Source organism: Rhinoderma darwinii, chromosome 3, assembly GCF_050947455.1.
Source record: "Rhinoderma darwinii isolate aRhiDar2 chromosome 3, aRhiDar2.hap1, whole genome shotgun sequence".
In the NCBI taxonomy this organism is placed as follows: domain Eukaryota; kingdom Metazoa; phylum Chordata; class Amphibia; order Anura; family Rhinodermatidae; genus Rhinoderma; species Rhinoderma darwinii.
Window position 1 is genome coordinate 27,415,576 of NC_134689.1, and position 17,423 is coordinate 27,432,998.

At 41.6% G+C, this 17,423-nt stretch overlaps 1 protein-coding gene across 1 annotated transcript in view; it reads left to right on the forward strand.

The window, feature by feature from the left end:
* CSF1R (colony stimulating factor 1 receptor) overlaps positions 1-17,423 on the forward strand; it is a 58,459-nt gene that overhangs the window by 10,706 nt on the left and 30,330 nt on the right. Inside the window, exons 2-6 of the mRNA XM_075856187.1 lie at positions 11,068-11,328; positions 11,599-11,886; positions 12,641-12,771; positions 13,182-13,344; positions 16,185-16,374. Of these exons, the coding sequence (XP_075712302.1) occupies positions 11,068-11,328; positions 11,599-11,886; positions 12,641-12,771; positions 13,182-13,344; positions 16,185-16,374 (1,033 nt within the window). The remainder of the gene's footprint in view (positions 1-11,067; positions 11,329-11,598; positions 11,887-12,640; positions 12,772-13,181; positions 13,345-16,184; positions 16,375-17,423) is intronic.

A 17,423-nucleotide genomic window follows, 5' to 3' on the forward strand; every position in this document is an offset into this window, starting at 1 on the left:
ATTCTTTTTTTTTTTTTTTTTTAATAAACCATATTTTTATTGAACCAATAGATTCACAATGATTACATACATCAACGAAACCTTGCAAATATAAGCGTAAAAATTTGGCTACAATTTTTTTTTACACATAAACAGAAAGTAAAACATACAAAGTCCTATCCGAGGCATGCTGACATGACCATACATTTAGACGAGTAATTCACAAAATGGAATTATAATAGTTAGAATTTGTCCACTGTTCCCACAAGAGATTATATTTATATGAACCTTGAATAGAGGCTAGAGAGCGTTCCATAATACAATTAGGCTGGGTTCACACGACCTATTTTTAGACGTAAACGAGGCGTATTATGCCTCGTTTTACGTCTGAAAATAGGGCTACAATACGTCGGCAAACATCTGCCCATTCATTTGAATGGGTTTGCCGACGTACTGTGCAGACGACCTGTTATTTATGCGTTGTCCAGTGGCGGATTAAGAAGACCATGGGCCCTGGGCTGTTACCCAAACTTGGGCCCCCCTTCTCCACCACCACCCTGCCGCGCCGTAACTATTGCTAACACTACCTAAACACTAGTACACAAAGTAGGCACATTATGCACAAAGTACACACAGTACACAAAGTACGCACATTATGCACAAAGTACACAAAGTAGGCACATTATGCACAAAGTACGCACATTATGCACAAAGTACGCACATTATGCACAAAGTACGCAAAGTAGGCACATTATGCACAAAGTACACAAAGTAGGCACATTATGCACAAAGTACGCACAGTACACAAAGTACCACATTATGCACAAAGTACGCACATTATGCACAAAGTACACAAAGTAGGCACATTATGCACAAAGTACGCACAGTACACAAAGTACCACATTATGCACAAAGTACGCACATTATGCACAAAGTAAGGACATTATGCACAAAGTACGCACATTATGCACAAAGTAGGCACATTATGCACAAAGTACGCACATTATGCACAAAGTACACAAAGTACGCACATTATGCACAAAGTAGGCACATTATGCACAAAGTATGCACATTATGCACAAAGTACGCACAAAGTACGCACATTATGCACAAAGTACGCACAGTACAAAGTACGCACATTATGCACAAAGTAGGCACATTATGCACAAAGTACGCACAGTACACAAAGTACCACATTATGCACAAAGTACGCACATTATGCACAAAGTAAGGACATTATGCACAAAGTACCCACATTATGCACAAAGTAGGCACATTATGCACAAAGTATGCACAGTACACAAAGTACGCACATTATGCACAAAGTAGGCACATTATGCACAAAGTATGCACAGTACACAAAGTACCACATTATGCACAAAGTACGCACATTATGCACAAAGTATGCACATTATGCACAAAGTACGCACAAAGTACGCACATTATGCACAAAGTACGCACAGTACACACATTATGCACAAAGTACACAAAGTAGGCACATTATGCACAAAGTACGCACAGTACACAAAGTACCACATTATGCACAAAGTACGCACATTATGCACAAAGTAAGGACATTATGCACAAAGTACGCACATTATGCACAAAGTAGGCACATTATGCACAAAGTACGCACAGTATGCACAAAGTACGCACATTATGCACAAAGTAGGCACATTATGCACAAAGTATGCACAGTACACAAAGTACCACATTATGCACAAAGTACGCACATTATGCACAAAGTATGCACATTATGCACAAAGTACGCACAAAGTACGCACATTATGCACAAAGTACGCACAGTACAAAGTACGCACATTATGCACAAAGTACGCACATTATGCACAAAGTACGCACAGTACAAAGTACGCACATTATGCACAAAGTACGCACAGTACACAAAGTACACACATTATGCACAAAGTACACAAAGTAGGCACATTATACACAAAGTATGCATAGTACACAAAGTACATACGAGTATGCACATTATACACAAAGTAGGCACATTATACACGAGTATGCACATTATACACAAAGTAGGCACATTATACACAAGTATGCACATTATACACAAAGTAGGCACATTATACACGAGTATGCACATTATACACAAAGTACACCTTGTAAACACATGAATATGGACATTAAACATACATGAATATGGACATTAAACACACACGAATATGGACATTAAACAAACATGAATATGGACATTAAACATACATGAATATGGACATTAAACATACATGAATATGGACATTAAACATACATGAATATGGACATTAAACATACATGAATATGGATATTAAACATACATGAATATGGACATTAAACACACATGCACTTACCTTTTATGTCTTCACTGCAGCTCTTCTCCTGCTCACAGCACAGAGCCCGCCGACAGTCTCCCCTCCCCCATGTCCCGACAGCTAGCAGCAGAGGAGAGATGTTTAGAGCAGGGAAGGGGGGCTGGAGGGGGAGCTTCTATAGCAGCACAGACCAGGCTGCTAAGTAGAAGCGAAGCTCCCCTCGCCTGACAGGTGCGGTCCTGGCACCGGGGCTCCCTCCGGTGCTAGCGACGCCACTGGGTATGAGGGGGTTCGGGCGGTCATAGGCCCCCTGGGAGCCTTGGGCCCCCTGGCAGCCTTGGGCCCCGGGCGAAGGCCCGAAACGCCCTAATGATAATCCGCCACTGGCGTCGTCGTTTGACAGCTGTCAAACGACGACGCGTAAAAATACAGCCTCGTCAAAAGAAGTGCAGGACACTTCTTTGGACGTTTTTGGAGCTGTTTTCTCATAGAATCCAATGAAAACAGCTCCAAAAACGGACGTAAAAAACGGCGCGAAAACGGCGCGAATAACGCCGCGAAAAATGCGAGTTGGTCAAAAAACGTCTGAAAAGCAGGGTCTGTTTTCACTTGAAAACAGCTCTGGATTTTCAGACGTTTTTGGTCACTACGTGTGCACATACCCTTATTATTGACATATAATACCAATTCACTCATTTTAGGCACTGTTGTAGATTTCCAGTATTTTGCAATTAATATTTTTGCAGACAATAACATATGAAAAATTTAATTTATATCACCCGGAGAGAAATCTGCCAAACCCAATAGACCTGTAATAGAGCTAAAGCTGGTGTAAGCGTAATATCAACCCCTATAATAGATCGAAAAAAATGTTCCACCTGCTGCCAAAAGCTTGATAATATTCTACATTCCCAGAATACATGAAGCATAGTACCTTTAGAAGTTAGGCATCTCCAACACCTGTCAGATGACGTTGGATATATGCACGACAAACGGCTGGGGGTATAATACCATCTATACAATATTTTTCGAGATGCCTCCAAATGTGTAGAATATTTAGAATGAGAACAGGCTAGATTGAACGTCGATTCCCAATCCCGTATGCTGATAGGGATTCCCAGATCTCTCTCCCAGTGACCCAGACAAGAAAACGTATCCCGAAGCAATCTTTCACACAATACATTATACATTTTTTATATACCTTTAGAAGTTTTATCTAGATTATTCAATGAAAGTTCAAAAGTGGATTTAGGTGAATTGCTGAAAGAAGGTAAGGAATTCAGCAGATGTCTTACTCTAAGAAACTTATAAAATTCCAAGTGATTCATGGTCGGATCCAATGGCAATCAACACAAACCATAACCAGAACCATAACAAAAAGGTAATATCTCTATTACGAAACTGGAGGCAGATAACAACATTCATCATAGGTGATGGGGAAAGCTCAGTTCCCCCTCTTTCCTCTGCCTCCCTGCACAGCACTAAGCATGCTCACAACACTCTCCCATCTCCCACCAAGTCAATTAGTACTTTTTTGACTTTATAAAACATAATTGGGGTGATTCATCTAAACTAGTCATTTTCAGAAACCCTTTTAAAAATGAGAGAAGGAATCTGATAGGTTGCTATGGAACAACTCTGCCACTTCGAACTAGTTTTGATAAATTTTCCCCATTATATTTTATTGGCTAGTAATTGTTTTGCAGTATTATTTTTTAATTTCTGGTGAGTTGGTGAGAATTAACCTTTAGAATATTTACAGGACTTATCTCATCAAGACAACCCGCTACTAAACTGTAGCCAGTCCAGCAACAAGCTTATTTCCATTGGCTCGGCTTCTGAATCACCATTAATCAGACATTTTCGCAGATGGAAATTGGGGCTAGCCATACGCTCCATGGGAAATGTATTATTAAATACCAGATTAAGAGACATTTTCTGTTAGAATTTCTTAGAATCCCTCCACTCAGGATAATAAAGGCTAAAAATAAGGACTTTCTATGTCATAATAGGGTATATGGGAAGAGGTTTCTCATGAAGACACCCTCTATACATATTCCCTATTAGAATGTCACAGAAGGGGCCTCCGAGATGGTAGAGTTTTATTTATGAAGGTGGAAAAATGATTCACCAATGGTTTAAGGGGTGCAAGATTTTACGTTTTGTAATGTTGGAGCCAGTAATACAGGCGTGTTGGCACTCATCATAGGTCCTGAGACTCCTGACCTAGGACAACAGAATTAAGGCTTATTCACACGAACGGCCGTCATACAGCTGCATTAAAATCAATGTACTTCTATGGGGCTATTCACATGGCCATTTTTTTTAACGGACCATGTGAACGGCCTGTGAAAAAATAGAACATGTCCTATTTTTGCCAATTTTCATGGATGCCTCAATAGACTCAAGCCTATGAGGGATCTGTGTAATCGGGTCCCGCACGAATGCAAATCGGCAGGGAAAAATAGACGTTTTTCGCAGCCGATTCAACACTCGTTCGTGTGAATAAGCCCTTTCAGTACGATAAATCTGCTTACATTTTTTTTTTTTTATTGCGTGGATTTCATACAGAAAAATGTTGAGGATATAGGCTTAAATCAAATATAGTTAGAATAATCTAGAACATTAATATTTTTAAACTATAATTTTTTTCAAAAATTATTACTATATTTATCCATTTTTTCGTAGTAGTGAACACGATACAAAAAAAGTCTTTAAAACTAAGCCAATAAGTGCTCACGCTACAACTTAATTTGAATGGATCGAGATGTTTCCAGGTCTATACGTGTTAGGACTGAAGGCTTTCACTAGAATATCAACAATAAGAAAGCAGAAGTCAACCAGAAAAGATGGGGATATTATTGCAAGAGGGAAGAAAACCAATTTCTTTATGCAACATGTTTCCTGAGTCTTACAACGTGTCCTCACAATACACGCACAGTCCCTCTCCACTTATACATTGTCCCTCAGGTCTCACTTCCTTATCTTTATTGGTAGAACATTTTCTGCTGAACTATCTAAAATGCTTCTCCCCAGAAGTTGTGGGTTTTTTTCTTGTAAACGTTGCAAAATCATTTTCGCCGTGCACAACTGTGAGAACTACAGTACATAGGACCATACACTCTAAATTGCACCATATGTTGCCATGAACTCTTGGCTCCGACAAAGTAACCACCCTTGGTCTTAATAACAGCTTGACCCACTATTGCCATTCTCTCATATAACTTCATGAGATAACCACCAGGGATGATATTCCAACAGTCTGGAAGAATTCCAAAAGAGGATAAGCACTTGTTGTCCGCCCTCTTTACTCTCCAGTCAACTCAACCCAAACCCTGTCTTTTGGGTGTAGGTCAGATAAGGCTCTATTCCCACTGCTTTTCCAGTGTTTGTTAGATCTATACGCATGGGATATGCTTCCGTTGTATACGCTGAACGTGTCCGTAGGGCATCATTGACCCACGAGTGTCCTTTTGGCATAAATTGGGGAGGTATGCATCAGCACACCTTTTTTTTTAAACTATATTGGCTACGCTATTCAATACAGAGACGACTCTCAAAAAATGTGTACCGTGCAAGGTATATATTAGAGATGGGGCCTGGGTCGCTGTCTTGTTAAAACACAAAATGATGGGACAACGAAGACCCCAGGCACATCATGTTTGGAAGATCTGCTGTCCCATACTTTTTTTTTTGATCAAAAGCAAAATCGGAGCTCAGCAGAAGAGAGAGGAGAACATCCTCTAAGGAGATATTAGAGAGATTGTACAGAATTAAACCAGTGCCACCTCTGTCCACAGTTTGCATATCATATTGCATCTCAGCCACATTTACTTCACTGGAGATGAACTACAACACCAGACAGAACACATAGACAGGTGTGGCGCTGTTTTTGGAAAACAGCAGCTAGGTTTTCCTAATCCTGTACAACCCCATTAAAGAATGTTTGCTATCTCCCTTGTGCTGAGATTCTACCCACTTTTAATTAAAAAATACATATAAGAGATCTATCAAACATGATGTGCAAGGTACATAACTACAAACGGATAGTGTGAGGATTGAGGAGGACATTGAATGGAGCGGCGTTGGAGCAAGCGCGATGTGTTCCATTCACAGTCACAGTCTATGGCAGTGTTTCGCCAACATTTTCAGGCTCTAGGCAATTCTGGAATAAAAAAATTCCTCAGGGCACCCCCTACCAAAAATTGTTTACAAAAAGACAAAAAATGGCTAAAAAAACAAGCACTACACTTTCAGGTTATGTTCACGCAGCATTTTTTGTAAGGCAGAAAAAATCTGCCTCAAAATTCCTTTCCTCAGATTTTGAATTTATGTTTTTTTTGTGTTTTTTTCGTTGTGTTTTTTGCCCATGGTTTTTTTTAAGCTGTTGAAGCTAATGCAAATACCGCAGGCAAAAAAGCACTCCAAACGTGCGCAGCAGGTTTTTTCTGCCTCCTATTGATTTCAATTGGAGGTCAGAGGGAGAAACCGCTCAAAGACCATTAGCCCCCACTCACAGCAAATTGACCATCAGCCCCCCACTCACAGTCAAATGACCATCAGCCCCCCACTCACAGTAAAATTACCATCAGCCCCCCACTCACAGTAATGACCATCAGCCCCACACTCACAGTAAAATTACCATCAGCCCACCACTTACAGTAAAATTACCATCAGCCCCCCACTCACAGTAAAATGACCATCAGCCCCGCACTCACAGTAAAAGGACCTTCAGCCCCCCTCACAGTAAAATTACCACCAGCCCCCCACTCCCAGTACAATCACCATCAGCCCCCTACTCACAGTAAAATGACCATCAGCCCCCCACCCACAAGCCCCCTTAGTAAAGTGACCATCAGCCACCCCATTAAAGTGACCATCAGACCCCCAGTAAAGTGACCATCAACCTACCCAGTAAAGTGACCATCAGCTTCCTCAGTAAAGGGACCATCAGCCCCTCCAGTAAAGTGACCATGAGATCCCCCAGTAAAGTGACCATCAGCCCCCCCAGCAAAGTGACCATCAGCCCCCCCAGTAAAGTGACCATCAGCCCCCCTGTAAAGTGACCATCAGCCCCCCTGTAAAGTGACAATCAGCCCCCCTGTAAAGTGACCATCAGCTCCCCCAGTAAAGTGACCATCAGATCTCCCAGTAAAGTGACCATCAGATCTCCCAGTAAAGTGACCATGAGATCTCCCAGTAAAGTGACCATCAACTCCCCCAGTAAAGTGACCATCAGATCTCCCAGTAAAGTGACCATCATCTCCCCAGTAAAGTGACCATCATCTCCCCCTGTAAAGTGACCATCATCTCCCCCAGTAAAGTGACCATCAGCTCCCCCAGTAAAGTGACCATCAGCTACCCCAGTAAAGTGACCATCACAGACAGAAGTTAATTCCTTCCCCAGCAGTAAGCACACTATAACGCCGCTACGATCACATCATAGAGATGTGATTGTAACGACACAAAAATGTTCTAGCGTAATCTCGTTTGAAATGACAGGTTACATCGTAGTCTCGCGTGATTACGCTTGCCTTGCTGGAATCGCACAGAAAAGATTCAGAAGTGTCAGGATTCTGAATAAATATCACGTCCAGGCTGGTAGTGATGTATATTCATTATCAGGACACTGCAGTAATGTTAGTGTTTGTGTATGTGGCTGCACATAGCGATATAGCTATATCGCTAGTGCAGTGTAAATGAATGGAGAGAAGTGTATGACGCTGATTGGTCACTGATTGGTCAGCGTCATACACTCCTCTGTACAACGCCCACTTGGTCTAAAGTAAAACACGCCCACTTGGGCATTAAGAAACTCATTAGCATAAAGCTAAAAATCGCTCATAAAGTGGTTTAAAATAGATCGTTTTTCTAAATAAAAAGCATTACTGTCACCTACATTATAGCGCCGATCTCCTTATGTAGGAGATAGCTCAGTTATAATGTGGTGACAGAGCCTCTTTAAGTCTAGACTGAGCTCGCGAGCGCACCCTGGTAGTCACTGTGGAACAGGACGGCCGTATGTGTAGACATCTCTGGAGAGAAGGGCGTCGACTGTACGGAAGGAGTTCGTGGTCAGTGACCACAGACGTTACACGCCTGCAAAACGCTGTATTTACATAAACATGATTGAGACTGTAGCTAACTGCCAATAGAGCATTGAAGCTAAAACATAAAGAGAACCCCCCCCCCCCCCAACATCTTTCGCTACGTAAGCCCCATTTGAACCCCTGAGGACGCTAGCGAAACACATGTCGGGGAGGCTTCTCTTTAAATATTCATACATTATCGTACTGACCGAGTGCATTTCTGGCAACGTGCCATACAAACTCCTCACTGTCAGTGAGCATTGGCTAACTTTTAATACGTTTGATTTTTGTTTTGTCTATTTAGAAATATTCAATACAAGTTATATTTTAGCTTATACTCCATGTAGTTAGCCGCAAATTAGGGCTTCTTTTTGCTTAATTGCAAATTAGTTAATTTTTGTGGCTTTATACTGTAGCAGCTGAAATAATTGGGAGTTAATTGACAGGGAAATATCATAGATTACTATAATTTCCAGGAATTTATGGAATACAACCCCTCCCCAGAGACCAGAGAGTGACATGGAAGATGCATACAGAGCCTTATCTATGTGTATAGTGTTACTATCCTGCATTATATAGTACTCCAGCAATACAGTACAGCTGTCATTATTTCGTCCACCTGCTAATGATAATGACATGACTCTGCTTATTTTTTCCCAGTCTATAAAGCAAAGCTGACATGTGAGCTATCATTTCCAGTGTGAAATATGTGTGCATAGTAACAATAAAAATATAAAATAAAAACAGCACAAACATTAAAAAAATAATGTTTATAATATAATTATATTTAATAAGAAGCCTTTAGATTGAAATGTCTTCAAGATCACAAGAAACATAATCTCAGTCTCGTGTGTCCAAACAACTGACAGTACCATAAATGTGTATAATTGATAGTTGTGATGTTCACTAAGCGAAGAGGAGCTAAAGTTAACAATTTGGAACTGTGGTAAAAAGTCTAATAAATGTGTAGTGGGTGCTAAATATCTAACAGATATTAATGTCTTAGGGTGAATCAACAGGTAGTGGTTCTATCGTGGTTTTGTGACTCATCCTTGGACTGGTTTGCACAGCAGAGATATGAGATATGTTGAGATGCAAAGTCATAGCACAAACTCATATGTGATATGCTACCTACGATAATAGTAGAGGAAGGGTATTTACTTGATTTTTATATGATTGTCATGTGATTTTACACATGCAATGTCATTCGAACCCACAGGAATACATTGCATGCGAAATTCCACGATATCTCACTGCGCTTATACAGCGATTATCACATGCGTTTAGAGAGTTTCCTACTTCTCTGTGCTCGGCTGTTTCCACAACTCCTATAGAAGTGAATGGAGGGAGCAGCGCACATGCTCTCAATTCTTCACCTGACCCCATTCTCCACATAGATGCCGGTCCATGAGGTTGATCCCACACCTATTAAATATTTATGACATATTCTGCGACATGAGAATACCCCTTTAGTTTGATGTCAAGTGTGGGTTTTGGTGCCTCTTCTGCCCCAATCCTGTATTTTCTACTTATGTGTCTGATGTATGTGGTATCATTGTTGTGGTTTTTTTTACTACAACTTGGCGGGCACATGTAACCTTACTTTCACATAAAGCTTGTCAATGCTCAGCAGGGTGGGGATTCAACAGTTTGCTAGGGGGCCCCAGCATTTTCTTGTTGCACCATTGCATTCAACTATGTCCATGTCCTCAGGCATTATTATTATTTTGGCAGTATAGAATTGGGCCACACTGTAGGTCCAGTAATAGGGGCCGCTGGCGCAGCAGCAGGCACAATATTGGTAGCAAGCACAGTATTGCTGGTCGCAGAAGGATGTAGGGTTTGTGTTGCTAAAAACGGTGGGGATGGGATGCAGAAGTTAGAGGTTAAAGATGTTTGAGCAACAAACTGCGGTCATCAGAAGTCGTTATGGCGGTCCGGGCAAGGAGGAGAAGAAATAGAAGGATTGCCACTTAAGAAGATTCTGCCTGTGACTGTGTCTGATCAGTACTGTTTCCTCTTGAATAGTCTGCATCGTAGTGATACTCTGCAGAGCTCCTGTGTAGACCTGGCTTCTGACCACTGTATGGTCGCTGTATGGTGGTATTATTGGTTATATTAGTCTTTGTATAGTAGTAGTGTACACTTGTCCCTAACTGAAAGAGCAAGTCTACGCATGTTCCTGACTATGTGATAAGGTGTTTCTGACTTCCACAATTTTCCTTCTTATGTTCATAGTGAAGTTACATATTTATGAGAGTGGTGTCACCAAATATAGAAAAACTTGCACGGAACTTATTGCGATACAGCACATAAATATAGTAAGGGTCACGTGCATGTGCAGCCACATCTTCTATATGTGGCTGTGATAGAGGGTCAGGCGTGGACCAGGTTCCAGAGATGTGGACCAAATCGTTTGCACAGGGGCCTCCACCAACCTTATTCAGGCCCTGCCTCCAGCACAAAACCAAACAAGTAAGAGGGTAAAAAGTAAAGGGCAATTCCGCCCTTCTCTTCTTCAAGCTCCAGGCAGTCCAGGGATGGCAGGTAATAGCATGAACCAGCAACAATAAGGGCCCCATTTCATATCCTCTGTAATTGACTGACCTGTGATATTCTGTACATCAATATATACCTTGTATTATTTTTTTTTATTAAGTATTTGTTGTCTCTATGTTTGTCAGGTTTGAAAAACCAAGACCTGGTGCCTGGTGGTTGTAAAGAAAATATAACTGAAGCAGTTATACAGGCCGGGAGTGATGTCACCTTAAAATGTCATGGTAATGGAACTGTAAAATGGATCATTCAAGGAAAGAAAAACAAATATATTACAAATGACACACTTCAAATACTAAATGCTGGCTATAAAAGCACGACAACCTACACATGTGTTTATAATTCCTCGAAATCTATGGAAAGTGCATCAGTGCATCTCTTTGTAAAAGGTAATAGTATTGAACTAAGAATCTAACTCCCCCAATAATAATTAAAAAAATGAATTAATACTTTTAAATGGAGTTTTTCTTTAAGGGTTTGTATGATATGAGATTAGAAAAAAAGGTGTTTTTTTTCCAGAAACAGCGCCACTCCCATGGCTGTGTCTGGTATTGCAGTTCAGCTCCATTCAAGTGAATAACAGATCCTTTTTTTCTAATTTCATACAACCCAGTTATATATTTATTCATCACTTTGTTTTCTCTCGCTTTCTTTTACAGATGAATCAAAGTATTGGAATTACCTTCATGGCTATATTCTAAGTTTTGAAGTAGGCAAAGATGCCTTGATTCCGTGTCTGTTAACAGATCCCTCAATTCCTGAATCTGCAGTTTCCTTAGAATCATTAGATTGTGCTGGAAAAAAGTTAAATATATCATTTGAGAAAAAGAAAGGTTTTACAATCCGGAATGTGCAGATGAATCTCGATGAGTGTAAATTTTACTGCAAGGCCAAAGTGAATGGCATTGAAAAGAAGTCCACCACGATTAAGTTTTTCATCACCTATGGTAATTGTAAAAAAAAAACTACATTCATTTAATTCCAGTGGTTAATTTATTGAAATGTCAATATTGCCTGTTAATGGCAGCACGTTGTTGCAAGTAAAGTGACTTTTTACCTGCAAAATAGTGTGGCCATACAGGGTGTATTCAATAATGGCTGCACAATTTTGCAGGTAAAGGGCCGTTTTAACAGCAACAACAAGCAGCCATTAGCAGGCAATTTGACAGCCACACAAAACATGGCGTCAGCCGAATCGGGGCCGGTTCTGTTCCACTCCTATGGCCTTACCCTTAGGGTATGTGCACACGGTAGCAGGCTTTTACGTCTGAAATGACAGACTGTTTTCAAGGAGAAAACAGCTGCCTCGTTTCAGCCGTAATTGCTCCTCCTCGCATTTTGCGAGGCTTCTCTGAAAGCCGTAAATTTTGGGCTGTGCTTCATTGAGTTCAATGAAGAACGAGGCTGTATTTTTACGCGTCGTCGTTTGACAGCTGTCAAACGACGACGCGTAAATGACAGGTTGTCTGCACAGTACGTCGGCAAACCCATTCAAATGAATGGGCAGATGTTTGCCGACGTATTGTAGCCCTATTTTCAGACGTAAAACGAGGCATAATACGCCTCGTTTACGTCTGAAAATAGGTTGTGTGAACCCAGCCTAAATGCTACACCACCCCCTTTAGACCCTGACTTTCTTTTAATTATACCAAATGCTAAGATAATTTATTGAAATATGTATATGTATATTTTTTGGTTTAGCACATATCATGCCTTCAGTTTCTCTGACATCCCACGAACATATGAGAATTCAAGGAGAAGATTTAATAATTACCTGCATTGCAACTAGTAACGTACAGTCAAACATCAAATGGGAACACAAAACTGAACAGGTAAATACTCGCCATGCAATTTTTAGTTTTTTTACTTTCTGGTGTTATTGGGATTTTTAGACAGTATACAGAGCTCGAGAGTTGTACTACAAATACAACATGCGTGAGCCATTCTCGTGCAAAGACACAGAAGTTAATTATGAATTAGACACCTTGCACAACTTCTTAAAAAAAGAAATAAAAAAGAACCGTATACTTTGCCAAATGTGGTGTGCATGCGGACTTATTCTATGTGGAACCCCTAACATATGCTATGTTGAAATTATTTTAAAAAATCTTCGACTCCATTATGTTAAAATTTGAGATAGATGGAGGGAAAGGGGATCAGAGGAACTAGAAGAATCTAATGTTTTCCTGTGATGGAGAAATGGGCAACTGTGAGTTACAGTTTTATGTTTGTTTGTTTGTAGAAGACCACAACAATAAAAAACTATGACCCTGCGGGTGGTGTCTGGACTGTAACTTCCATTCTCACTATTCAGAATGTGACATTTGAAGACAGTGGGAACTACACCTGCATTGCGGAAAACAATGGAGGATCCAATAGTAGTTCAGCAAACCTCCAAGTTATAGGTAAGGTGACATAACTAAGTCCATACTAATGTAAAAATACGCACTTCACATTGTATATGTAATCCATAGACCCCAAAGACAGAAGGATAATAGAAAGCTTTAGGTCAGGGTCACACACACAGTGTTGATGCCGTTTTTGGCTAATTTTTTTCAGCCAAAGTCAAAATTGGATCCAAAAGGAAGAAAGGGTATAAAGAAAAAAAACTGATGAATCTCTTTCCTTTTGGATCCACTTCTGGCTTTAGCTAAAAAACTGAGCCAAAACGTCTACAAAAACTGCATCAAAACTGTGTATGTGATCCTGGCCTTATGGTCACATTTAGGATCCATTCCGGCCATCCTCGCTCACCAACAGAATTGTAAAATCACTTATACAATGTGATTTTTTTAACTTAGCCTAAAAGTTTACATATCAAAAAGTCATACCTACTGTATATGAAAAGTTCTGCGCAGTACAACATTTACATCTAAGATTATATGGCACCTTAGACTCCAGCATCAAGAAGTCTAGACCTTAAAGAGGACCTATCACCAATTCAGTAAAGCCCAATTTCCTACCTCATGTAATAATGATGATGTCAGAGTCATTTGTATCCCAATTTGTTTTTTACTTTCCGGTTATGAGCCATTTTCTTATTATGCTAATTAGTCTATACTAGCCAAACGGGCAGTAACGCTGAGGTTTCATTGGGGGCGGTTTCTATGTTTGCTGTATGACGCTGTCCTATCAGCGTCAGACAGCTTTTCCCCTTCTGTGCACAGATTAATCTCAGATTCAGGGGCGTAGCTAAAAGCTCATGGGCCCGGGTGCAAGAATTCAGCTTGGGCCCCCCTACCCCTCCCCAACACCACCATCATCAGACCCCTGCGCACGCCTATGCCCAGATGCCTTGCCCAATGCCCCCATAGTATAATGCCCCCACACAGTATAATGCTCCCATAGCTGCCCCCACATAGTATAATGCCCCATAACTGCCCCATACAGTATAATGCCCCTCCCATAACAGCCCCATACCGTATAATGCTCCCCATATCAGCCACCACAGTATAATGCCCCACATAGCTGCCCCCATACAGTATAGTGCCCCCCATATCAGCTCCCATACAGTATAATGCCCCCCATATCAGCTCCCCATACAGTATAATGCCCTCATACAACCTCCCAATACAGTAAAATGCCCCCCATATCAGCTCCACATAGTATAATGCCCCCCATATCAGCTCCACATACAGTATAATTCCCCCCATATGAGCTACCCATACGGTATAATGCCCCCCATATCAGCCCCCAATACAGTATTATTCCCCCATATCAGCCCCATGCAGTATAATGCCCCCATCTTATCAGCCCCCATGCCATATCAGCCCCCCTGCCATATCAGCCCCCCATGCAGTATAATCCCCTCCCCGCCATATCAGCCCACCATGAAGTATAATGCCCCCATATGTGCATAATAGAAAAATAGTATAATTACTTACCTATCCCCATTCCTACGCCGGGTGGAGGATCCTTTGCCTCCTCCGGTGTGTGCTATGAGTGACTCGGCGCAGACAGGCACGATGCCGTCACTACATTCCGCCTGCCTGCGTAGAGCCGCTCAGGGCACAGTGAATGCTGGATCAAGGAGACGTCAGCTCCTTGCTTCAGCATTGAATGGAACCAGGACCTCGGTGAGTGACTCGCGACCCCACGGAGGTCTTTACACGACCCCCCAGGGGGCCGCGATCCACAGTGTGTAATGTATTGTGTTGTATTGTGGAGATTGCGGTGGAGAAAGGAGGGAGGGCTGTAATTTAACGGGCCCCCCCCACTCTCCACCGCAAACAGCACAATACAACACAATACATTACAAGACAACACAATACATTACAACAACACAATACATTACAAGCCAACACAATACATTACATTACATTACAAGACAACACAATACATTACAATACAGACTCTGCAGCTCACCTGGAGTCCTCCGCACCGGCTCTTCCAATGCACTGGCTAGAAGACGTGTCACGTGACAACACGGTCACATGGTTCACTAACCAGGAAGACCGTAACCAGGAAGTGCCGGCTTCACGGCACAGAAAATGTATTTAACAAGCCTTCTGTATGGCAACGGGGGACCATGGGCCCCCAGGCTTAGGGGCCTGGTCGCAACTGCGACCCCTAAAGCTACGCCACTGCTCAGCTTCTATCATGAGATCTCGCTGTGCAGGAAAGGGGAGAAGCAGTATGCAGCTGATAGGACAGCATCATACAGCAAACATAGACACCGCCCCCAGTGAAACCTCAGTGTTACCGCCCCTTTGGCTAGTATAGCCTAATTAGCATAATAAGAATATGGCTCATAACCCGGAAAGTAAAAAACGGATTGGAAAACAAATAACACTCACATCATTGGTGTGACAGCGCCTATTGCATGAGGTAAAAGTGGGCTTTACTGAACTGTTGACAGGTCCTCTTTTACTCATGAATGGTGTTAAAATGTTTTTTGCTCTTACAAAATAAAGCAGAACATTACAATGCGCCCCTTACAACATTCAGCACCCCCTGCAGTCTTCCTCTTGTCCCTTCCTGGATGTCCTCCTCTCAGTCCCACAGCACAGTGATCGTCTAGTTAACATAGAATTACACATAAAGACACATTGTTCAGTCTATTGATGTAGATTTTCCCTTCAGCAGACACTGTTCCCACAATGCCTATAGGTAATTCCACCCTGATTTTGGGCTTATTTTATGCGTGGAGTTGCTTATTAGGCTACTACTAAATGATGAAAGTATGAATAATACAAAAATTTTACCAAGCAGTCAATGAAAACAACTGCATTATTTTACTTTCCAGAAAAAGCCTTTGTGGATGTTTCAACGGCACAGGAAAAAAATATGACATTATTGAAGGGGGACAATGTGGTACTGAACGTAGATATCAAAGCTTACCCAAGTAAACTGTCCTGGGATTGGCTACACAACAAATCTGGCAATGCAAGGAGTGTTAGTTCTCTATCAAAAATGAAGGACCAAGGGCCTTACAGGTTTGACTTTAATGTATAATAATATCGCCCCTAACTGTATGTTGAGCAACTATCTAAGAGATAATTATGATATTCTTGCCTACTTTTGAGGTGACATATGGGAGATTCCAAGAAGTGATGTAATAATTACTGTAATTGTGTGGTATGCAAAATTATTTTCCATATGCCCCATATAGTGGATGCCCACAACCTAAAGCATTTGAAGTAGTGCAAATGAACCCCATCTCCACATCCCAAAATGAATACAAACACCAAACCAAACCCCTATATAAAACAGACGGTTATAAAACCCCCTCAACAAATACAGACCCGATGCCAAACTCCTAAACAAATACAAACGCTAGACTAGATCTCCTAAACACAGACCACAGACCAGACCCCCTAAACAAAGACCCAGACTTCCTAAACAAATACAGACAACTGACTAGACCCCCAAAACTAATACACAACCCCGACCAGACTGCAGATACTCACCTTTCCTCATTCATGAAGCTTGCAAGCTCTACTGCTGGAAGCTGCCACAGACAACATCCTGATGCCGGCCCTGGCGTAAGGACATTGTTTGCAGTGGTGCCCAGGAGTAAAGAGGATTGCAGGGACAAGGAAAGATACTTTTAGTCAGCACACGGCACCTGGGTGACTTGCCTGCTCTTCCAGGAGGCCGGGAAGGTCTTCCCTTTTTTCAGGAGTCTCCAGGATATTCCCGGCAATTATAGATTCTGTTTTGTAGACTGTTTTCTAAAGTATGTAGCAAGAAATTGATGATTTATGGACAGGTATATTATTCTCATTTTACAATATGCGACATGCTCCATTGGATGAATAACAGGGGTATTCTCCCCTAGCCCCTAGAAGAATTGCTTCTGTAGGCAGAATATCTCTGTGACATGGTGCCATAAAGAGCTACGATGTGGCAGCACTTGGAGGCTCCCATACTAGGGAGCTACAGTATATGGCCTCCATGTGCCACTGATCGGGCTCTGCGGCCATTCACTCTTCCAAGGCTATACTGTTCGGAGTAAAACTAGCTAAAGTTTTGGATCATTTCA